The sequence below is a fragment of the Equus quagga genome, chromosome 17, assembly GCF_021613505.1.
Source record: "Equus quagga isolate Etosha38 chromosome 17, UCLA_HA_Equagga_1.0, whole genome shotgun sequence".
Lineage (NCBI taxonomy): Eukaryota > Metazoa > Chordata > Mammalia > Perissodactyla > Equidae > Equus > Equus quagga.
Window position 1 is genome coordinate 32,301,576 of NC_060283.1, and position 24,037 is coordinate 32,325,612.

The 24,037-nt window shown below is 50.6% G+C and overlaps 1 protein-coding gene across 2 annotated transcripts in view; it reads left to right on the top strand.

Annotated features, from left to right (window-relative positions):
• THAP4 (THAP domain containing 4) overlaps nt 1–24,037 on the top strand; it is a 45,337-nt gene that overhangs the window by 17,290 nt on the left and 4,010 nt on the right. For both annotated transcript variants that reach the window (XM_046643124.1, XM_046643123.1), the window contains exons 3-5: nt 17,832–17,991; nt 20,019–20,128; nt 21,031–21,134. In XM_046643124.1, the coding sequence (XP_046499080.1) occupies nt 17,832–17,991; nt 20,019–20,128; nt 21,031–21,134 (374 nt within the window). The remainder of the gene's footprint in view (nt 1–17,831; nt 17,992–20,018; nt 20,129–21,030; nt 21,135–24,037) is intronic.

A 24,037-nucleotide genomic window follows, 5' to 3' on the forward strand; every position in this document is an offset into this window, starting at 1 on the left:
TGATACAGCCTACTACACACGTAGGCTAAATGGTACTGATCTTATGGGATTGTCATTGAATATGCGGTCCATCGTTGACCGAAATGTCATTATGTGGTGCCTGACGGTAATTGCTTATTAATTCCAGGAGGTTTTTTGTGGATTCTCTGGGATTTTCTACATCGACAATCATGTCATCTGCAAACAAAGACAGTTTTATTTTTTCTGTCCCAATGTATATACTTTTTATTTCCTTTTCTTCTTTTACTGTATCAAGTAGGACTTCCAGTACATTGTCGAATATGTGTGGTAAGAGGGGCATTCTTACCTTTTTCCTGATCTTAGTAGTAAAGCTTTGAGTTTCTCACCATTAAATATGACGTTAGCTGTCAGGTTGTTTTGGGGGTTTTTTTTTTAACGATTTTATTTTTCCTTATATTTCCCCAAATACCCCCAGTACATAGTTGTATATTTTAGTTGCGGGTCCTTCTAGTTGTGGTATGTGGGACACCACCTCAGTGTGGCCTGGTGAGCGGTGCCATGTCCGCACCCAGGATCTGAACCAGCGAAACCCTGGGCCGCCGAAGCAGAGCACAAATTTAACCACTCAGCCACAGGGCTTGCCCCAGCTGTCAGATTTTTAAGATAGGTGTTCTTACTCAAGTTGAGGAAGTTCCCCTTTATTCCTAACTTATTGAGAGTTTTTATGAAAGGGTGTTGGATTTTGTCACATATGTTTTCTGCATCTGTCGATAGGATCATGTGATTTTTCCTCTTTAGCCTGTTGATGTGATGGATTGCATTAATTGCTTTTAGAGTACTGAACCCACCTTGCATACCTGGAATAAACCCACTTGGTCACAGGATACCTTTCTTTGTTCTACATTGTTGGATTCAATCTGCTAGTGCTTGTTGGGGATTTTTGCATCTATGCTCATGAGAGATATTTGTCCATAGTTTTCGTTTCTTGTAATGTCTTTGTCTGGCTGTGGTGTCAGGGTAATGCTGGCCTCGTGGAATGAGTTAGGAAGTGTTCCCCCTGCTTCTGCCTTCTAGAAGAGACTGTAGAGAATAGGTGTGGTTTCTTCCTTAAATGTTTGGTAGAATTCACCGATAAACTCCTCTGGGCCTGGTGCTTTCTGTTTTGGAGGGTTATTCATTATTGATTCAATTTCTTTGACAGATATAGGCCTATTCAGATTATCTATTTCTCCTTGTGTGAGTTTTGGTAGTATGTGTCTTTCAAGGAATTGATCCATTTCACCTAAGTTATCAAATTTGTGGGCATCGTGTTGTTCACAGTAACCCTTTACTAACCTTTTATTTTAACGTCCATGGGGTTAGTAGTGATGGCCTCTTTTATTTATGATATTTGTAATTCGTATTCTCTCTTTTTTATTTCTTGGTTAACCAGACTACAGGTTTATCAATATTGGTCTTTTCAGGAAAACCAACCTTTGATTTTGCTGATTTTTTTTATTGTTTTCCTGTTTTCAGTTTCATTAGTTTTTGCTCTAATTTTTTTTCTTTTGCTTGTTTTCAACTTAATTGGTCTTCTTTTTTTAGAAGATTGGCACCTGAGCTAACATCTGTTGCCAATCTTCTGTTTTTTTTTTTCTTCTCCCCAAAGCCTCCCCCAGTACATAGTTGTATGTTCTAGTTGTGAGTGCCTCTAGTTGTGCATGTGGGACGCCCCCTCAGCGTGGCTTGATGAGTGGTGCCACGTCTGCGCCCAGGATCCAAACCGGCAAAACCCTGGGCCACCGAAGTGGAGTGCGCGAACTTAACCACTCAGCCATGGGGCCAGCCCCTTAATTGGTCTTTTTCTACTTTCCTAAGGTGAAAACTTAGATTATTAATTTTAGATATTTCTTCTTTCCTAATATACATATTCAGTGCTATAAATTTCCCTCTAAACATTGCTTTTCTTGCATCCCACAAATTTTGATAAGCTGTATTTTCATTCCCATTTAGTTCAAATATTTTGTTTCTTTTGAGGTTTCCTCCTTGACCCATTTGTTATTTAGAAGTATCTTGTTTAATCTAAAAATATTTGAGCATTTTTCAACCATCTTGGTGTTCCTGATTTCTAGTTGAATTCCGTTGTGGGCTGAGAGCATATTTTGTGTGATCGCTGTTTTGTAAAATTTGTTAAGATATGTTTTCTGGCCCGGAATGGGGCCTGTCGTGGCGAGCGTTCCACGTGAGCTTGAGAAGAATGTGTGTTCTGCTGTTGTTGGATGGAGCAGTTGTTAGTCAAGGTTCTTCATAGAAACAGGCCCCACAGGGGTTGTGTGTATATACAGGAGGAGATTTATGCTCGGCATTGGCTTCCATGATTATGCACGGCAAGCTGAGAGCCAGGAAAGCTGGTAGAGTCGTTCAGTGCCTGTCTAAAGGCCCGAGAATTGGCAGGGGTGCAGGGAGCGGGGTGGCGTAAGTCCTGGTCTGAGTCTGAAGGCCCGAGGACCAGGCATGCTGATGCATCAGGACAGAAGACGAACGTCCCAGCCCAACAGAGAGAGCAGATACGCCCTCCTCCTCCTTTTTGTTCTGTTCAGTCCCTCACTGCCCACCCACATAGGGGAGGGCACCTGCTTTACTCAGTTCGGCAGTTCAGATGCTAATCTCTTCTGGAATCACCCTCACAGACACACCCAGAAATAATGTTTTACCCGCCATCTATGTGGTCATCCTCTTAGCCCGGTCAGGTTGACACATAAAATTAACCATCATGGTCGTCCGTAGATATCAATTACAGAGAGTTGGTTGGTGGTGCTGTTGAGTTCAACTATGTCCTCCCTGATTTTCTGCTGGCTGGGTCTGTCTGCTGCGAACAGGGTAATGCTGAAGGCTCCAGCTGCGACAGTGGATTTGTCTCCCTCTCCTTGCAGTTCTGTCGGTTTTTGTCTCACGTATTTTGATGTTCTGTTGTTAGGTACATAGATATTAAGGATGATTATGTCTTCTTAGAGAATTGACACATTTTTTGTTATGTAATGCCCCTCATTATCTCTGATAATTTTTCTTGTACTGATGTCTGCTTTGTCCGAAACTAATGCAGCTGTTCCGGTTTTCTTTTGATCTGCGTTAGCATGATATATCTTTCTTTATCCCATTACTTGTAATCTATGTCTTTATATTGAAAGTGGGTTTCTTTTTTTAAGATTGGCACCTGAGCTAACAACTGTTGCCAGTCTTCTTTTCTTTTTCTTCTTCTTCTCCCCAAAGCCCCCAGTACCTAGTTGTGAATTCTAGTTGTGAGTGCCTCTGGTTGTGCTATGTGGGATGCCACCTCAGCCTGGCCTGATGAGCGGTGCCATGTCCACACCCAGGATCCAAACAGGTGAAACCCTGGGCCGCCGAAGTGGAGCATGCACTGGCCACGGGGCTGGCATCAAAAGTGGGTTTCTTATAGATAACATAGAGTTGCCTCTTTTTTTTCAATCTTCTCTGACAGTGTTTATCTTTTAATTGGTGTCCTTAGACCATGCACATTTAAAGTGATTATTGCTACAGCTGGATTACTACCTATCATGTTTGTAAATACTTTCTATTTGCTTCTTTTGTTCCCCTCCTTTTCTGCCTTCTCTGGTTTTAGTTGAGTATTTTATTTGGTCTCGTTTTCTCTCCTTTCGTAGCATATCATCTACAGTCCTCCTTCTTTTTTTTTTCTGGGAAAGATTCACCCTGAGCTAACATCGGTTGCCAATCTTCCTTTTTTTTCCCCTCCCCAAAGCCCCAGTGCATGGTTGTATGTTCTAGTTGCAAGTCCTTCTAGTTCTTGTGTGCGCTGCCGCCACAGCACGGCTACTGGCAGACGGGTGGTGTGGTCCACGCCTGGGAACCGAACGCAGGCTTCGAAGAGGAGCACGCCGAACTTTACCCACTGGGCATCGGGGCTGCCTCCTGTACTTCTTTTTAAAACTTTTTAGTGATTGTCCTAGAATTATTGCTGTACATTTACCACGAATCTAAGTCCGCTTTCAAATAATGCTGCTGCTTCCACACAGCAGAGGATTCCCACGTCCTCCCTCTTGTCTCTTACAAAGTTGCTGTCATTCGTTTAACTTACACATATGCTGGAATCACACTGTTACTGTTATTCATTTGAACAAACGTTTATCTATTAGGGCAGTTGAGACAAAGAAAATTATTTTACTTTCGTTTATTCCTTCTCCATTGCTCTTTGCTTTATATAGATTTCAGTTTCTGAACTGTATCATTTTCCTTATCCCTGAAGAACTTCCTTTAATATTTCTTGCAGGGCATGTCTCCTGGCAATGAATTTCCTCAGCTTTTGTTTGGCAAGGTCTTTTCTTTACTTTTGAAGGATCGTTCCACAGGATGTAGAATTCTCTTTTCTTGCTTGCACGTCTTCTAATGAGAAGATGACTGTAATTCTTATCATCTTTGCTCTCTGTATAGAGTGTTTTTTGTCTTTGGTTGCTGCCGTTTGAATATGATTTGCCTAGACATAGATTTTTTGGTATTTATTGTGCTTGGTGTTCTCTAAGCTTCCTGGATCTGTGAGTTGGTGCCTGTTATTAATTTTGAAAGATTCTCTGCTATTATTACCTCACATATTTTTTCTCCTTTGTCTCTTTTTTGTCTTCCTGTTATTTCCATTATGCTTATGTATCACTTTTGTAATTGTCCAGAAATTCTCCGATATCCTGTTCTTTTTTTTCCATTTGCGTTTCAGTCTGGGAAGTTTCTGTTGACGTATCTTCAGATTCACTGATTCCTTCCTCAGCTTGTCCATCAAGGGCATTCTTCATTTCTGTCCCAGTGTTTTGATGGGTACCATTTCCTTTTGGTTCTTTCTTAGCCTTTCCTCTCTCTTCTGACATTATTCATGTGTTCTTGCATATTGTCCACTTTTTCCTTTAGAGCTCTTAGCCTATTAATCATAGTTATTGTAAATGCCAACTCTGACAATTGGAACATCTCTGCCATGCCTGCGGCAGGTCCTGATGCGTGCTCTGTCTCTTCACACTGTGTTCTTTCTCGCCCTGTAGCGTGATTTGTAGTGTTTTTAAAGGAGGCCCTGATGTATCAGATGCTAGGAGCTGAGGTGCCGAGGCCTTTAGGCTGAGGTGTTCTGTTCACCTGGCCAGCGTTTGGGCTCTGTCTAATCCCTGCCGGGGCTCTGGATGCCAGGGCCCCGCATTCCTCTAACGTCCTGAGTTTTTGTCTCCCCATTGTCTTGGGTTTCTCTAGGAACCTTTCTCGTGGAGTCTGCACCCTGGGGCTTTTTCTGCTGTGATCCATGTTATTGTGCAGGAGGGGAAGTGTTCTATAACCTGCTGATTGAATTTCAGCCTTTTGTGGCCTGTGTTCCTGGGCTGTGACTTCACAAGTGTTTCTTCCCTCTTTCCCCCGCCCTGGGTGAGACAGGAAGGCTCCGGGGGCTGGTTGGGGGACATGCCCTTCCTCCAGGTGACAGAAAGCTCTGCTAAAGCCTTTTTCACTGCAGAGCAGGCCTTTGTTTTGGACAATGCTCTAGGCTTATTTCAAAATGTTTCCCTTCCTCTCCCCCTGCCAGAGACAGGAGATTTTTTTCTTGTGTTCTCATGGTGAGAACTTGGTGAGGTTCCTGGAAATAAAACCCATGAAAGTTGAGGGCCCCCTAGGACTGCAGCCTCCACGAGATTCTCACTCTCATGCTTGTCTACGTTCAGCATTTTATCCAAATTACCATCTAGAGTTCCTGCCAGGGGCCGGCCCCATGGCCAACTGGTTAAGTTCACGTGCTCTGCTTCGGCGGCCCAGGGTTTCACTGATTCGGATCCTGAGCGCGGACCCAGCACCGCTCATCAGACCATGCTGAGGCAGCATCGTCCCACATGCCACAACTAGAAGGACCCACAACTAAAATATACAACTGTGTAGTGGGGGGCTTTGGGGAGAAGAAGGGAAAATAATAAAAGAGTTCCTGCCAGTCGGTGTCTCCAGTCGTTTCTGCTCCAGGTCAGCGGTTCTCAGCTGTGACTCTGTGTTAGCACGTCGCTCCAGACTTGGGGAGGACATCTGTGACCTCACTTCTCTGATGGGTCCAAGAAAAGTTACTGATTTTTGGTTTACTCAGTGTTTTTCTTGTAGAAACAGAAGTTAGGACTTCTGAGCTCTTTCCATGTCAGAGTTGAAACTGGAAGCCCCTCCCTGTGATTTAATTTGGTTATTGCTAACATGTGGGAGAGTTGCCAATGTTTATAACCAGCCATCTTATCAGATTCACTTATTAGTTCTAACAGTTTCTCTGTTGAGAGTTTTGGATTAACTAGGTAATCAGCCATAACATCTACAAGTAGTAATTTTTTGGTCTCCTTTTCTGTCTTTTTGTATTTTATAGAAATATTTGCTCTATTTTTTGTCCATCATTTCTTTTTTCCCCCATGTTTGCACGCACACCTTTCCATTTCATGGGTGATAAAAAGAGGGCCTTGCTATCATTTTAAAAGAACAGCTTCCCCTGGTGTGCCATGCCAGTGGGACACAAATGATCACCAATGCCAGGTTAGTGTCTTCCTCACCTGGGACAGCCAGCACTGGCTGGGCGGTGGGTGGCCTTGGCTCCCTTTATGCTGTTGTGCTGTGTACTTAGTGTCGGAAACACTTTGTCACTAACACAAAGCAGTGTGAGGGTGGGAGGCGCCAGGAAGGAGTCCGTCCCTAGGTCATGGTGAGTGTGTCTGCTCGTTTCCTGTCATTGGGTCCTGGACCCATCGGCTGGCACATTTGCCAGAAGACAGCGCAGTCTCTGAGCTTCCACTTTTCAAGCCAAGATAAGTGGGCAGCCAGCCCACCAGGAGACAGGTAGAACAGGCTACGTTAGGAGTTTCCAGAGTGACTGTTCCACAAAGAAACAGCGTTTGCTGTGTGCCTGGCTCCGAGCTGGCTCCACTGTGGCCGGCAGTTGAGCCCCACTCCTTGCCCTGCACTGGACATGTAACCTCTCCAGCCTGTGTGACCTTCGTAAAATTCGACTTGATCCCCAGAGCTCCTCCCAGCTCTAAGACTCCGTCATTTCCAGGTTTGTCTGTGGCTTCCACTTTTTCTGAAGACTCGTCTTTTATAGTGGAACTACAGTTCCCAGAATGCATTCTTCAAGTTTGGCATTCACTTCCTGCCAAGCTGCTAACAGCCAGGTGCAAACATTTCCCGGCAATTGGCAGAAAACAACCTTGAAGAACCTTGACGGCTTCCGGAGTTTAGAAAACTTAGGGATGGGTAAGCCTGCTTTCACTGTCTTGGGCCAAAAAATGAAAATTTAAATTTCCTGGAGAAAATTTAAATTTTTGTTTTTGTGTTTTGGTTGAGATTTTAATAAAAGAAAAATGAAATCAGAAAAAAACATAGAAAAACCTGTCTGATTTACTTGAAGAGGTTGAAAGTGGCAAATAAGCTATATCCCTCATTTATTATACTTTTTGTTTGACTTTTAAATTCATTTTTTTTTTTCTAATGAAGGGTATAATTTACATACAGTAAAATACACAAATCTTAAGGATATAGTTTGATGGATTTGACATTTATACAGGTTCCTGTAACCTGACGTTTGGATTTGAGAATTGTCTTGTGGTTGATCTCCCGCCTGCGACGCTTCAGTGAAAACAAGGAGAGAGACAGTGGCCGAGGGGCTGGCAGCTGTTCCACGGGCAGTAGTGCAGCCCCGCAGAGGAACCGGGGTGACTCCCAGTGCTGGCCAGTGTCTGCGGGCGCTGCCGGGCGAGGGGCAGTGTAGCCAGGAAGCGTGGGATCCACCGCCCGCCACTGACTGTTTACTGCCTGCCCTGCTGTCCTCATCCAGTTTACACTGGATTACAAGTAAGAGCAAATAACAGCCAGCAGGAGGACTAAATCTGCAGTGTTTCCCAGAACAAGAAGATACTCCATTGCAGAATCAGGTGTCCCAGGGTGTCCGACCTTCATTGATGTGACAACACATTGCTCAGTAAACCTTGGGCAGCACGAAGGGTCTCCTGACGCTGCTTTAACGGCACCTGCCTTCATTTCCAGTCCAGTGTGACTTTTTCGACTCCAGATGTTTCTTCTGACTTTCAGAAGAAAAGTCACTTTAGAATTTTCTGGTCTTTTTAATATACTGCCAAGTAAACACACCGCTTCCCCTTTCACTTTCCTTAGTGTGATGCGTTAGAGTATTTGTCTGGAGAATGCATCAACTGTGGGCTCAGAATGAGCTGACGTCTAAATGAGTTGTTTCGTGTCCAGAAGGACTTGCTGAACTTGGGCTCCACATGACCGAGTGCCCACTTTCCGCCATTGCAAAGTCTATTTACAAGTGCACATGTGATTGAATGGGTTTCAGACAGAATTTGTTAGAGGCAGGAAATTAGGCCCCCAGCAGTCTCTCCCCACCTGCTCTTCCAGGAACGCCCACCCACCCTCTGTTTGGGTGCTCATGACCGTGCTGAGTCCACCTCTCTTGGGTGGTTCTAACCTGTCCTGGGGGCAGTGTCTACCCTTGGCTCCTGTGGCCCGCACGTTCACCCTGATGTTGCCGATGCCCCTCCAGGCTGCCAGTCTGGACGCTGGCTGCTGCTGGACTTCTCCCCTACACACCTTCTTTCTGTCCTCAGCTGCCCCCCTAACCCATATTGCATCTTAAGCCTTGCTTCCCATGTTCTGGTTCTGGTGACTCCGTTCACTGGGCCTCCAGGCTTCTAACTTCCGGCTCTTGGCCACCTCCCTGGTCCCCATCCCCAGGACTGGTCAGTTCCTCCATTCCACTTTGCCCGGCTGTGGTTTGCACACCCCAGCTCCTCCCCTCCAGTCCTCCGAGCCCCACCCGAGCCCCGCACAGTGCAGTGCTTGTTGGGCGAGCCTTTGCTCACACTTGGCCCGGGGCCATTGTCATGGAGCAAAGAAGGGACAGGCGTGACCTGTGCTAGCAGACCACCGGCCAGCACTGCTGTCTCACTCCAAGGCCCTGCATTAGCACCCCTGAGGTGTAAAAGGCACAGACCAGCCTGCCTCGGGCCCACCAGCCCGAATCTCCCAGGATGGGACGGCTCTGCATTTGTCTGCAGGCCCCACTCCATCCCTGACCTTGTCCTGCCCATTCTCCAAGCGCAGGTGGGCTCTTGTCCCTTAAGGAGATGTCCTGGAGCACCTTCTCCATCTCTGTGCTCCTCCTCTCTTATCCGTGACCCCTTGTGACATCAACTGATTGGAATTGCTTGTATAGACATCTTACCTTGCCTGCTAGCAGGCAACAGCTACGGTGGAAACCCCATGGATCCATCTTTAATCCATCTTTGATTGCTCCATGTGCACACATTCTAGATGGAGAAGTTCCAGCAAGGCCCTGGGCCCCCAGACCGGGGGCGGGAGACTCAGTCCCGCCAGACTTCCAGAAGCCCAGTTCTTACCTGGATCCTCATGACCCGTCTTAAGCGAGTTCTCACGTGCGTTTCACAGCAGGTTCTGTTGCTTTGTTCTGCCTGCTCTGTATGAGCTAGTGACTGCACATTAACTTCAGTGGGCCAGCCTCCCATCTGTACGCAGGCAGCTTCCCTGCCGTGGCCAGCGCACACGCAGAACTCGCAGGTGTTCCGTGAGTCTGGAACCGGCTCCCTGTGCAGCTCAAATGAAACAAGACTGCTCACTTATGAACAGCTGTGGCCAGCTAAGATCGTGCTTGATGTTCCTGAGGCATTGGTTCAGGACTCAAGGGGCTGTGTGGGTGGCCACCCGCCTCTCACTCCTAGCTGGAAGAGGAAAGGCATAAGGAAGGAGCGAGGAGGGAAGGCGCAGGCCCCGACCTGGGAAGGGCCAGGAGTGCACTGGGCCGTGCCCCACAGGCTCGCCCAGCCCTCGCCAGGCCTCCCGTGCCCTGTGTGTGAGACCAAGGCTGTGGCCAGCTGGTGGACGGTGGACAGCACAGCCAGGGACCAGGGTGTATGACTCACACTCCAGCCTGTTGGTTTAATTTGAGCACATCTTTAGAAATTGGGATATTTTACTCCTAAGTCAGTATTTCTGGATTTTCTTAAAATAACAGAAGATCTGCAACAGCAGACCTTGTCCCTGGGAGCTAGGCTGCTCCCTGACGTGCCGACTCTGAGGCCGGTATCACCTGGCTGCCCACAACCCTGTGCTGTTACAACATAGTAAACGGGTCCAGGGAAAGGGCATTTCAGTTTCTGATTTTTTTGGATGTTTGTTTTCTGGAATTTTCAGCTCTTAACGTTTTATCGAGGTATAATTTACAAAAGTGAAACAGCTCTAGGTGTTCCCATAGGTGAGTTTTGACAGGTGCAGACACCAGTGTCCCCACACCCGTGATCAAGCATTCCCGAGCTCTCGTACCTTCCGCCCAGCCCCGACCCCGGCCCCGTTCTGGTCCTCTCACCATAGATCCAGTTACCTCTTCTAGAACTTCATACAAATGGAAACATAAAATATATGTACGTTTTTGTGTCTGGCTTCTCTTTCATAGCATAATGTCTTCAAGGGCTGTCTCATAGTGTTTTAATTTCTAGTCTCACTGCGTTGTGATCACACGGTGTGGTGGAAATTGCTTCTGCTTTTTGACACTTACAGAGTCTCTGACCATTTGTAACATCAGTTTTCATGAGTTTTCTGGAGGAACTTGAAAAGGAGTATTCTCTAGTTTTAAGCTCTAAAGTGCAACATGTATCAATCAGGACTACCTTAATATGTCATGTAGGTATTCTGTTTCATTATTTGTATTTTATTCACTTGGACGTAGACATGAATTGTGGTATCCTTTAGTTTCTTTCTATCAACATCTGTGCATCTTTAATAATTTCTGCCTTACGGAGGTTGCTGCTGTGTTTGGTGCATGAGTATTCGTAACCGTGATACTGCCGTTGGGACTTGCACCCTTCACGTCCTAAAGAGCCACTCTTGGGGCTGGCCCGGTGGCGCAGTGGTTAACTGCGCACGTTCCGCTTCAGCAGCCCGGGGTTCGCCAGTTGAGATCCCAAGTGCGGACATGGCACTGCTTGGCACACCATGCTGTGGTAGGCGTCCCACATATAAAGTCAAGGAAGATGGGCATGGATGTGAGCTCAGGGCCAGTCTTCCTCAGCTAAAAGAGGAGGATTGGCAGCAGTTAGCTCAGGGCTAATCTTCCTCAAAAAGAAAAAAAAGCCACTCTTTGTCAAGTTCAGTACATTTTGGCTGGGACTTCATTTTACCTGATAGGAAGATCATGACGCCTGCTTTCTCACTGCTTGCATTTGCCCAGCTTTCTGAGATGCCTTTCTCGATTACTTTAGTTTAGTTACAGCAAGAGTTGAGGGTCTTGCTCTGTGATCCAATCTGAAAAGCCTTTTCTTATTTATTTATTTATTTTTTGAGGAAGATTAGCCCTGAGCTAACATCTGCTGCCAATCCTCCTCTTTTTTTTGCTGAGGAAGACTGGCCCTGAGCCAAAATCTGTGCCCGTCTTCTTCCACTTTACATGTGGGATGCCTACCACAGCTTGGCTTGCCAAGCGGTGTTGTGTCTGAACCCAGCATCCGAGCCGGCGAACCTCAGGCCGCTGAAGTGGAATGTGTACACTTAACCGCTGCACCACCGGGCCAGCCCCTTAAAAGCCTTTTCTTTTGGTATGTGAGTTCAGATGTGTTTGGTCTTAGTTCTGTCCTATTATTTTATAGTGTTCCTGCTGTCTTTTGTTTTTAAAGTAAAATCTTCCCCTGCATGGTCTACTCCTTGGTTTGTCAGCCTCAGGGCCATCGACTCTCAGTGATGGACAGCGGGCCTGCTCTGCTCCCCTGGCTCGTCTCGAGGTGTCTCTGCGTCGTGTCACGCCTGCACGGTCAGGGCATCTGCCACCTGTGACTGGTGCCTGTATTTGTTTTCCCGTGGAATGTGTCTGGTACTCACTGTCATTCCTTTTGCCCTCATTTCCCCGTCGTCTCTCAGTGAATTCTGTCTTCCAGTAACATCCTCAGGGAGAATTTGTGGGACAGTGTTCCCTGAGTGCTGAAAACTGTCCATTCCAGCGCCATCCAACAGGAACATAATCTGTGCTCACGTGTCAGTTAAGATTTTCGAAGAGCCACATTAAAAAGGTAAAGAGAAGGGCCGGCCCAGTGGTGCAGCGGTTAAGTGCGCACATTCAGCTTCAGTGGCCTGGGGTCCGCCAGTTTGGATCCTGGGTGCGGACACAGCACCGCTTGGCAAGCCATGCCATGGCAGGCGTCCCATGTATAAAGTAGAGGAAGATGGGCACAAACATTAGCTCAGGGCCAGCCTTCCTCAGCAAAAAGAGGAGGATTGGCAGCAAATGTTAGCCCAGGGCTTATCTTCCTCAGGAAAAAAAAAGGTAAAGAGAAACAGGTGACATTAATTTCAATAATATATTTTATTTAATCCAGTGTTACCTAAAACATTATCATTTCAGCACATAACTACCGGTACTTAAAAATTACTGAAATACTTGAAGTTTTCTTTCTTTGGACTGAGTTTTTGAAATCCAGTGTGTGCCTTACTCTTAAAGCACGTTTCAGTGGAGCAGCCACATTTCACAAGCTGGCGTGTGGCCTCCAGCTCCCGTGTCGGACAGCTCAGGTCTGTCTCCTGTGTGTCAAAGGAAGTTGTGTGGCTGTGAAGTCCTGCGCACTCACTCTTCCCCTGTGTGTGGCTCTGGTCTCTTCCACCACGGAATCTTGCTGTGGGGAAACCGCTGCCCTGCTCTGGCTCTGTGGACTCGCCTTTGCTGACATTTCGTATAAACGGCGTCATACAGTATGTGACATTTATTGTGTGCTCAAAGTTCATGCACGTTGCATGTGTCAGGGCTTCATTCCTTTTTATGGCCCAGTCATAGTCCAGCGTCGGGCTGTGCCACATTTTGCTTACCCATTCGTCAGTTGAAGGGCATGTGGGTCGTTTGCACGCTTAGGCTGTTGTGAATAATGCTGCCGTGAACACTCTCGTCCAGTGGTGTGGACTGGTATTTCCGTCCCTTGGGTGGATCCCTGGGTTGGACCACTGCCAGCGCAGTGCCCCACGCCCACCCTGTGAGGAGAGGCCGCACTCTACGTTCCCACCCGCAGCGTGCGAGGGTCTCCAGGCCTTTTGAACTGGTTTCCGGGTCTGTATTTTCCTCTCCTCTCCTCTCCGACTTATCGCTGCCCTCCGTGTCCCACCGTGCACCCTCTCCCACTGCAGCCTCCTCCTGCTGGTGGTTTGATTGGTGTTTCTTCTGCTCCTTTCCCGACTTCTGCCAGCTCAGGGTGCACCTTCTCCTGTTTTCCTGCCACTTCTTTCCCTGGTCGCTGCTCTTCTAGTCTGTGGTCTGTCTTCGTGGAGGCGAGTGCTTCGCTGGGTTTCTAGAGAGTACGGTGAAATGTCTGGTCGGTTCCACCTGGGTCCTGGCAATATTTGCTCTCTTTCCTACACTTTGTGTTCTACCGCATTTTTCATCCATTTTCAGACACATTTTCTACATCTCTGACCTCTGGCGCTTCTTACAGTCAATCTGAGGGAAAAGCAGAGCACCCCTTTGGTTGGCAGTATTCTTGCCTTTCTGCGTGGCACGTGATGTCAGGGGTGTCCTGCAGTTGGGGCATTTTCCATGGTGCCAGGAGCTTCCCTCACACCGGCCTGGGCCTGGCCATTTTCCTGCTCCTTGTGAGGGCTCCCCACTCTCTGCTGCCTTGTGAGCAGGCTGCTCCTGTAAACAGGGCCGTGGCGAGCGGCTCCATGGCCCTGCTGCCTCGCCCCTCTGTGCCTGGCTGGCCGAGCCCTCTGCCCAGGCCTCTCCTCGGATAGCTCGCCCACTCCCCTCCACGGAGGTCCCTGCCTGTTCCCTGCCCACTTCTGTCCTTGAGTGAGGCTCTGACATCCCATCCCAGCCGCTTTCAGGGCCCTCATGCATATTTTGCTGGCTGTGTGGGTTGTATCTATGACCTATTTTCCCTGAAAATCAAGTTCGGGGAAGGTTTTTTTTGTGTGTTGTTTTTTTATTTTCTGGAAGAGGTGATAATGCTCACTTACCAGATCATGTTCCCTCAGAGAGATCGCCAGAGAGATTTTGGGGGATGAAAGAACAAGACCTCTCCCTCTCTGTTTCTCTCCGCCCCGCCCCCCCCCCATCTCCCTCTCTGTCTCTCTCTCCCTCCCTCTCTCTCTGTTTCTCCTTCTCTGTTTCTGTCCCTCTTTCTCTCCTTTTCTCTGTCCCTCTCTCTGTCCCCGTCTCTGTCTCTCTCCCTCTCTCTCTCCCTATTTCTCTTTCTCTCCCTCCCTCCCTATTTCTTTCTCTTTCTCTCCCTCCCCCCTCTCTCTCCCTGTCTCTCTCTCTCTTCCTCTCTCTGTCCCTCTCTGTCTCCATCTGTCTCTCCCTCTCTCTTTCTCTCCCTCTCTCTGTCTCTCTCACCCCAAGTTTGAGGAGCTCCTCGTCTCAGGTCCCTCTGAGGAGCAGATTTGATGAGGACAGGCTCCCCCCCTCAGGGTCTCCCCAGTGGGGCAGATGAGAGGGAAGGGCCAGGGCGGCACGTCAGAGGAAGGGGCCTCGTTTGGTCTTGGGGTGCAAGGTGTCAACCGGATGGATGAATGGGGCCAGCAGAGAAGCCCTGGGAGGAGGACAGCCTGGGCAGAGACGGGCCAGGACTGAGCACAGCCCTGCAGGAGGGGGAGCAGGTGCCCCTGGGGTGCACAGGGCGGCCATGGGGGGTGGTGAGGTGCCCCGGGGGAGAGGGGAAGCGGCGGCCTGCGGAGGGCCCAGTCGGAGTCCCCAGGCAGAGGCCTCTTGATCCTGGTGGTCTGGGGAGGGGCTGGTGTCATGCCCACCACTGCCTTCCTGTGAGGAGGCTGCCTCTTCAGGAGCGTGCAGAGCACATGGGGCAGCGAGAAGTGAGTGCATGGTCCCTCCCCTCAGCGTCACCTCAGCTCTGGCTGCTGAGAAGGTGTGTGTCCCTTTCCTGAAGACCCAGTTCCCAGCCCTGCCTCCCTCTGGGGTCTGCGCTGCAATGGCGTGACTCCACGCTAGGGGGCGGGCTCGGCTCAGCCACGGGGCTCGGCGCTTGGGCCAGCAGAGGACTAGTTGCTCAGAGACCCTCCTTGAGAGAAGGGAAATACGTGGTTTGGCGTGGCGCGCATCTTCACAGGACTGACTTTTTGCATCAGCAGCCTGGCACTTTTGAAAGTATGTTTCCATTTCATGCAGACTGGTCACAAACTAGGCCGCGCGTGGGGTGTGGCTCCGAGGATCCAGACGTGGAGAGAGCCAGAGTGGGCTGTGACCATGGGCGGCGACCCCTACCCTGTGCTGCACTTGACGTGGGCGGGCCTGAGAACCCACCAGAAAGCCTGAGATTTGCAGAGAACGTTTTTTCAGTGCTGCAACTGAGCATGATAAAAATGCTACCAGACTGAGAGTCTCTGAGGCCATAGCTGTCTGTCTGAAAAATAATGATTTCTGTTTGTATGAAATGGTAGGACTTGCACTTTCTGAGCTGACTGATTTTTGCCACAGAGTCTCACACTTCAAGCCACCCAAGCTCTTCCTCTGAGTCTGGCACCTCAGTTGGTGGCAACTTCTCAATTGTTCAGGCCATAAACCTCGGAGTGACCTCCCTCTCTCATGTCCACATCCCAGCCATCAGTAAATCCGGTTGTCTCTACCTTCAGATCAGATCCAGAATCTGGCCCTCTCCCGCCTCCACCACTGCCGCTGGGCCCAGGCCACCCTCCACCGCCTGCTCTGCACAGCCAGAGATCTCGGCCCTCCCACTCACACCTTTCCGTGGCCCCCCAAAGTCGAGGCCAGAGCCCTTCCAGGGGCTGAGGCTGTCCTGGCCCAGCCGTCCCCAGCCACACTGGCCGCCTGCTCCTCCCCAGCAAGACCGGCATGTCTGCTTGGCCCACTCTTCTCCACAGGAGCCGAGGGCCCCACATGCCCTCTTGGTCTCTGCACACTGCTCAGGAGGCCGTCGTTCCCCCTCTTAGTTAAGATCTCAAAATGCCCAGCAGCCCCCGTCTCCCTTTCCGGCTTATCACCTAGTGTACATTAATTGCGGCATCTTTTCCTCGTTTCTCGGTCTTGCCGTCTCCCCTCGCCACCACGCGAGCACCACAGGGGTGGGCAGGGTGGTCGTCTTCCTTCCACCGACAGTATGCTGCTCCCTGGAAGAGCGCCGGGCACACTGCGAGAAGGAAGGAGTTGGCTCACGTGTCATAGATGACAAGCAGCTCATCGGCTGTCATCGGCGTCAGCAGCAGCAGCTTCTCACCCAGACTTTTCATTCTGAAGCTTTTATTCCGTATGTCCGTCAAAGATTGTAACTAAAATCCTGACTTAAATTTCCTTTGTTGTCTGATTACAAAAGTTTTATCACTTTCTGACTTTCCACGGGTGATTTGAAAAGGAAATCCTGAGAGAGATAGCAAGCTTGGAAAAGGAGTGGGTTTTCACACCCCTCCTCGTCTGCTGCCCGTTTTTGCCGCACGGGGGCTCAGAAGTCAGGGGCGTAGTTCCCTGTCCCCCACCCAGTGTCCTCACCCCGTGCCCCAGGCTGGCCGCGCCCGGCCCTCCTCCTCCCTTCCCGCTGCTCTCAGACGCCCAGAGCCCTGGCCCTCCCTTCCTCCTGGGTATTGTTCTCCCAGACTGCTTTCAATTTCTAGTCCCAGCTTGTGTGATTTCAGAGGCCAAGATGCTTCCGGAACTCCTGTCCCGTCCGTGGGTCTTCTGCTCGGGCAGGCCTGAAGGAAGCTGCTGGGTTATCAGCTCTGACAAGGAAGGGGCCCCTTTGCTTTGGCATGTGTGGGCCCACTGGTAAAACCTGCCCTGCAGCAGTCTAGCCTCGGCACCATCAGCCAGCGTTCCGCTCTCCTCTCCTGCTTTTTTTGTTCAGATTGAAGAGCTTAGCTCTGAGGTTGTCAAGGGGCGGGGAACAGGGCGTGGCCAGGACAGAGTTCGGGCTCTATCTGGGGATCAGACCTCCTGTTACAGCACCCTCCCTCTGCGGCCGGAGGGGGCAAGTCCCGCCTTCCTATGGTCTCAGGAGCCCTTCAGCTGCTCCCTCCACAGCTTCTCCTTGACATGTGGATAAGGATGCTTCACACAGTGACGTGAGGATCACGCTAGCTGACCTCTGAAAAACCGCTCACCAGCTCGTGGTCCGTAACCAGTGTTTGATTCCGATTGCTTGGCCAAGCAGGACTTGGGGCAGGGGGCTTGTGGCCTGGGGGGATGGCGAACGTAGCCACTCTGCCCTCCCCCACGCTCCTGTCGCTAGACCCCTTCCACCTGACACGTCTCAATCCAAGGCCTGCGTTTGTCTCTCACACTTCACTGACAGTGGGTTCTTTTGTGGAGTGAGAGAGAAACCGTGCCCTCTGGGTGACAGTCTGCAGGGGGCTGCTGTCAGATCCAGACGCCTTCTCACGGAAACCTAAGGCGGCCTTTCACGTGCTGTCAGATCCACATGCCTTCTCGCGGGAATCTCAGGCGGCCGTTCACGTGCAAGTCTTGCCTCTGGAGTGGGCTCCTCACGTTCTGCCTGCTCTGAAACCCTCTTTCCCCTGGTCATGCTCTTCCCTCTGCCCTTGATCTCCATCACTGATCCCGCCCCAGGGCACCCTGACCCCAGGCCCGCGCCCTCTTTCCAGTGCAGGACAGAGAGTTCTGAAGCTGGATCTGGCAAGGTGATGTTCGCTGAGTGCTTGGCCTTTTTCTCCCCCTCTCGACAGGTGGCCAGTGGCATGTTCATGGTCCCGCAGGATTAGCTGTACTCACGAGGGCGTGCTCCATGACAGAGTGTGCGTTTCCACCCACAGCTCAGCAGGGCACGGTCAGAAGGAGACCAGGGGATGCAGAGCCGCTGACTGACTCTTCCTTTTGTCCGCAGAGCCCCCCAAGATGAACCCAGTGGTGGAGCCGCTGTCCTGGATGCTGGGCACCTGGCTGTCAGACCCGCCGGGAGCTGGGACCTTCCCGACGCTGCAGCCCTTCCAGTACCTAGAGGAGGTGCACATCTCCCACGTGGGCCAGCCCATGCTGAACTTCTCGTAAGTGCACCCACCGGAGTCTCTGTGGGAACACCCAGCCCATAAGAGACAGGCGAACGCCAGGTGGAAGGTGCAGAAGGAAGCTGGTGATCGTATTTCAGAAAGGCACCCCCTCCCTGGCCTTAACCTGGCACCTGAGACACCCACTGCATAAACATGGTACTTTCTGGTTCTCTTATGTGTTTGAAGATGCTATGCTGACCACAAAAACTCAGGCTTCTTAATCCAGACGTAAAAATAAGTGCCTGTGGGGCTGCCCCGTGGCCTAGTGGTTAAGTGCTGTGCACTCCGCTTTTGTGGCCTGGGTTCGGTTCCCAGGCACAGACCTACACAGCGTTCAGCGGCAGCCACGCTGTGGCAGCATCCCACATACAAAGAGGAAGACTGGCAGCCATGTTAGCTCAGGGACAGTCTTCCTCAGCAAAAAGTAAAAATGAAAAAATAACACTTGTGCTCAGTGAAACCCCTCGTCTCATGTGCCTTGCTGGATGGAAATCAGTCACCCCAAGGTTTCCGAAAGCGAGAGGGTGCGGCTTTCGTTTAGACTCGCCCCTGAGCTGTTTGAGGTCTCAGAGAAGCTGTTAGTGTTATGTACAACAGAGCAGAAGTCCTCTGGGCTCCTCTCGCTGGCGCCTCCACCTCGCCCACACAGGCAGGCGCACAGCGGGGAGCCGTGCTGCCTTGAGGGAGCCTGGTCCCAGGGCAGGTGGGGCTGGGGAGCGGGCTGAGGACACTTATTTACAGGAGTCGTACGCACTTTTTTTAAAGTTTAAACAGTAGATAAGTATATAAAATACAAAGTAAAACTCTGTCCCCCCAACTCCACTGTATGCTTAGTTTTACATTAAGAATCCTATTGAATTAACTTGGTACTACTCATATGATGCCTGGCAATTTCAAAAGGACTTAGAAAATCTTATCTTATTGTTTTAAGAAATATTACCTCATACCTTTTTGCATTATTCTTGGTTGAATGAATGAGGGCAAAGTAATATTCTGCACCTAAACCCAAATGTGAAAATTCTGGATAACACAGAATAACTCACAACAATATAAAGCAGTGTTTTTAAACTATGGGTACAATCCATTAGAGAATTTTGTGACTAACATTAATTAATTTTCTTTTAATGCCAGTCACTCAGTTTTTTGAGTAGCATTAAAAGAAAAGTTAACGAGAATAGACTAGAAAATGTATATTTTGTTAAATATAATGGTATGTTTGTGTGAGCAGTAGCTGATGGTATAAAGTGTATTTCTTCTTGGTGGTTGTGGTGGAGAGAGGGCGTTGCCCGCCTAGTAAGCTGTAGCCACCAGCACCAACACATCAGAAGCTTGTCTGTTGTGGCCATTGATCCTGCAGCAGCTCGGATGCTGCTGGAGGTATGAGAGTTGGCTTTTCGTTGTGGGTTAGTGCTCCCAGTTCAAGATGCAGCCGTCTCTCACTGCCCACCATCAGCTCAGCATAGTGACACAGGCTGACGAGAAACTACCTCCCGACTCAGCGCCTGCTCTGATTCTTGCCACATGCATCCATTGGACTCCTAAGCAAGATAATGCTCAAGAGGGGACAGGCCTGGTGTCTGGGTGGCATTTCACTGCATTTGCGGAGCGTCCACAAATGTGGAAGGTGCTGGCGCTGAGAGGGCCCTGGGGGAAGGGTATACCCCAGCTTATAAAGAACAGCTTCCTGTCTTCAGGGTCGAGGTCGGTCATGGTCAGTCAGGCAGACAGGCCCCCAGAAATGCACAAGGAAGTGGAGGGGGTGGGGCAGGCAGAGGGGCTGCTTCTAGGTCGGAGGTAGAAAGTCCTGGTGCCCCTGGCAGCCCGAGCCTGCACACGTTGTGTCCTGTCTCCCGTCCTGTGTGCTTTATACATCTCTGTGTTTCTACATGAACAAGAAACACGTTACTTTATATTCGGTGGGTGGGGGTGCTTTAGACAGTGAGAGGAGAGCCGTCCACAGAGCCCGGCGCTCTCTGGTGGGCATCGAGTAGCTGGGGCTTTACCTATCCTGCTTGCCTGTCCAGGTTCAACGCCTTCCACCCAGACACACGGAAGCCCATGCACAGGGAGTGTGGCTTCATCCGCCTCCAGCCTGACACCAACAAGGTGGCCTTCGTCAGCGCCCAGAACACAGGTACTCCTCGCTCGCCGGGCTGCCCCAGCCTGCCTCTGCCCCTGGCCCTCGCTCTCGCTCCATGAGTGCTGGCCGGGTGGTGGCCAGCAGGAGGGGCGGCATCTGCCTCCTGCTTTCTTAGTGACTCTGAGCGTGTGGGTGCTCACAGAGATGCCGACGTGGGGGCCTTTCAGGGTGGGAACTGTCAGGCCTTTGGACAGGCTGAGGGCTGACAGGAGAGGGGCTGGCAGGTGGGGGCCCCAGGCCTTGTCCTCAGTCTCTGGACCCAGGGGTCCACAGGAGGTAGGTGGGGCCATAGGAGGGTCTGTGAGGACAGTTTGATCTTTTCTCCTTAGTCTTTTCAGTACCAGCACCCTATGGGCTTCCTCCTGGCTGCAGCCCTGCACACAGGTGTTTCCTATGAGCTGGGCTCTGGGCAGGACTAGAACCGGGCGCCTCCCTGTCCAGCTGAGGTTCTCTGTCTGGAAGCCTGCTTTGCCCCCAGTGGGAGGTCCTCCTAAAATAGTTAACCAGGTTCACGAATTAGAAATTACTCAACGCCCACCTGCCTGACTTTTACCTTGCTCACAGGCTCAGGTGAGTCTTGCTTCTGGAAGCAGATGGACGGTCAAGACTGGGTCAGCCTGGCGTGGAGCTGCCTGGGGCATTGGTGGGTTGGAAGTCCTTGGGCAGGCAGAGGAGCTTCCATTACACTGGAGAGGGCTGCCCTCGGAGCTCATCGCCCCGTCAGAGTTGTAAATCTCCTCCCTCTTCATACTCGGGGCTGCACTGCAGGCACCTTGTTGCCTCGGTGGCTGCAAAGTTCAGCCCCACTGAATGCTTGTTTGCGAGAGCTGCTGGTAGGAGCTGCGGCCGCCGAGAACCCTGGCAGGCTGCTGTGGACTGACGGCCCTCCCTTGCAGGCATCGTGGAGGTGGAGGAGGGCGAGGTGAACGGGCAGGAGCTGTGCATCGCATCCCACTCCATCGCCAGGATCTCCTTCGCCAAGGAGCCCCACGTGGAGCAGGTGAGCCCCACCAGCCAGCCAGCCAGCCTCTCGATGTCGCTCTCATGACGCACGTTTAATTGCACGAGGGGTTACACGGCAGCCCCTGACGTAGATTTCGCCCTACTCTTTATCTCCGAGACCGGGCTGTCTCCACCGTCTCGTCATCCCTTCTCCCTCCCCACCGTGCCAGGCCCGGTGTGCTGTGATTCAGTTGTTTCGGCCCTGACTGCTGGGCAGTTAGGCGTTCTCAGGTTTCTTGTTGTTTTCCACTTCTGCAGATATATCCATATCAACTGGATAAATTTCTCCCAGTTGAATTGCTGGATCAAAGGACAAGTCCATTATGAATTTTGAGAGATGCTGTTAAATGGCTTTTCTTAACAACTGCATTCCCCCAGCATCGCGTGCGGGCGCCTGCTTCCCTGCTCCTCCACCAACAAGGCATATTTTCAGACTTTTTGATCCTTTCTAATCTGATGAGCAAAAGATGCTATCTGTTCCTGTTTTAAATGTAACCTATGAGTGCGAGGGAGCTCTCGCTTCTCTTTTTACATTTAGACCTTTAGTCTCTCTCAGGTTTGTTTTTTACATGATGCAGTGCACAGTTCTGACTTCCCAGATGGGTGACCAGTGACCCCACAGATTTGAAATGTCATGCCTGTCTTAAGCCACATCCCCATAAATAGGGGGCAGGGATCTGTTTCTTTTTTCTTGTCTGTCTCCTTCTTCACCAATTGTAATTTAAAATCATCTAATAATTTAAGATGATCGTGGCTTATATTTTAATATCTAGGGAAAGTTCTCGATATTCTTTTCTCTAAATTTTTTTAGGAAAAAACACTGCTTTTGATCTCCCAACAGCCTGAACAAGCGCCACTTTGAATTTTAAAGGCTAACAGTTGCTTCCAACCCCCTGTATTTAAATGAGGGTCAGTCTGGCTCAGATGGTTCTGTATCCTAATGACGCTGTAGCTGTCAGGGCCGACCCGGGATGACCACAGAATTATTAGTGAACTCACCAGATTGCTCATTGTCACCAGAGGCTGTAGGCACCAAAAGAGGTCTGTTGTTGAGCTGAGCGATGCAGTGCCTCAGCTTTAAGCCTTTCCAAATAACTTCCATTTGAAGAGGAAAATAGCAGGGGAAATTCCATCCAAGGGGCAGCAATGCCCCAGGAGCCTGACAGTGCCTCTTGGGGAGCTTGTGCACTGACCGCCATCGCTGGCTTTGGCGCTGAGCGAGCCACTGTGACAGCCGATCGTCATCTCTAAGATGGGGGGGACAGAACTCTGGAAGTCACAACCCATGAGTGGGAGTTATCCAACCATGGGGCGGTGGGCACAGGGCAGCCCCTCACTTGCTCTTCCCAGGGCACCCTCCCTCCTGGCACCTGGGGAGAGGTGGCCTCAACGTCTGTCAGTCATGGCATCTGCCCCCAGGCCTGTCTCCCTTCTCTTGCTTGCCTGCTTCTTGCCAGTAAGTTGCTTACTCTGGAGCAAGGTGGCTGTCAGGAGGTGTTCACAGATTTTGGCACAAAGAGGCAGAGCTGAAGGCTGAGTGAGAGGCCACACTCAGATCACTGTGCAGCGAGATGGGGTGAGTCCACATGGCACGGCCAGAAGCCGCTCCAGCTCTCGTCCTTGGAAAGGCTCACGAGGGGGGTGCCCCGCCTGAATGGCACTGGCCAGGTGCTCCCTTTGCCCCACCTGTGCTCCGTCTGCACAGCATGGAGCTGGGCGTCCAGCCTGAGGGCGAGGAGCCAGCAGACACCGTCAGACCACGTGTCACCTGCCGTGTGTCTCCACGTCAGAGGCAAGGCCGTCCAGGGAGCAGAGCCCACTGCAGGCCACGGGCTCTGAGGGTTGGCAGCCACCATCCTGCAGAAGCTGGAACGCGTCGGGGCGTGGGGACATGTGCTTCATTTCTCTCCACTCCACTTCTGTTTCCTTTGAAAAGTGGTTTCAAGAGAAAGGAATATTCAATATTCAAAAGAAAGTGAAATTCCAGAATAAATAATGCAGAATTGAAGAAGCTACTGCAGTGTGAGGAGGTTTCCCTCGTACAAGCAGGTGGAGCCCCTGCCTGTGCGTTTCCTGTCAGTCCTGCGTGTGCTGGGCTCCCTGCTCCCTCCTCCTGCCTTCGTGAATTATTCCGCTTCCCTCTCTGTTGGCTTGTTTGCTGTGCATTCTTCTACTGTCCTTCCAGTGATTGCCACAGGAGTGCCACGTGTATTGGTGCATCGATGTTGAATCGTACCTGGGCTCCTTCAGGACTACGGCGGGAGCCCTGGACAGTGCTGCTCAGACTACATGTGTGTGGGAGTCTCCTGGGACTCTTACTAGAATGTCAGTGCCGACCCCTGGGCCTGGGCGGAGTCAGACTCTGCATTTCCAGCAACGCCCTAAGTGCTACTGGTGCCACCGGGGCTCAGAGCACACCTGGGGCAGCAGACTCAGAGCGCCACCTCCATACGTCCTCCTCCCGCCTCGTCTGTGTGTGCCGGCATACACCGACCCCCACGAGGCATCATGGCCCCCGTGTCTGTGGTCTGTACGCACTGAGAGGGGCGCACGTGTTTTCTCCGTTTGTTCCTGCACCCCCATGCTTCTACCAGGGATCATTTTCCTCAAAACCTGAAGAACATCCTCTGGTATTTTCTTTAAGGGAGTGGGGAGTCCTGCTCATGGTGAACTCTATAGGTTTTTTTGGTCTAAAAATGCCTTCATTTTTTAAGAGTATTTTCACTGCAACTAGAATGCTAGGTGACAGTTTTATTGTTACTTTGAAGATATTGTCCCATTATCTTCTGGCCTCCATCTTTTCTGTGGAGAGGGCAGTTGTCAATCCCATCATTCCTGTGAAGATAGCGTCGCCCCCACCCTGGCTGCTTCCATCCTTTCTGTGGAGAGGGCAGTTGTCAA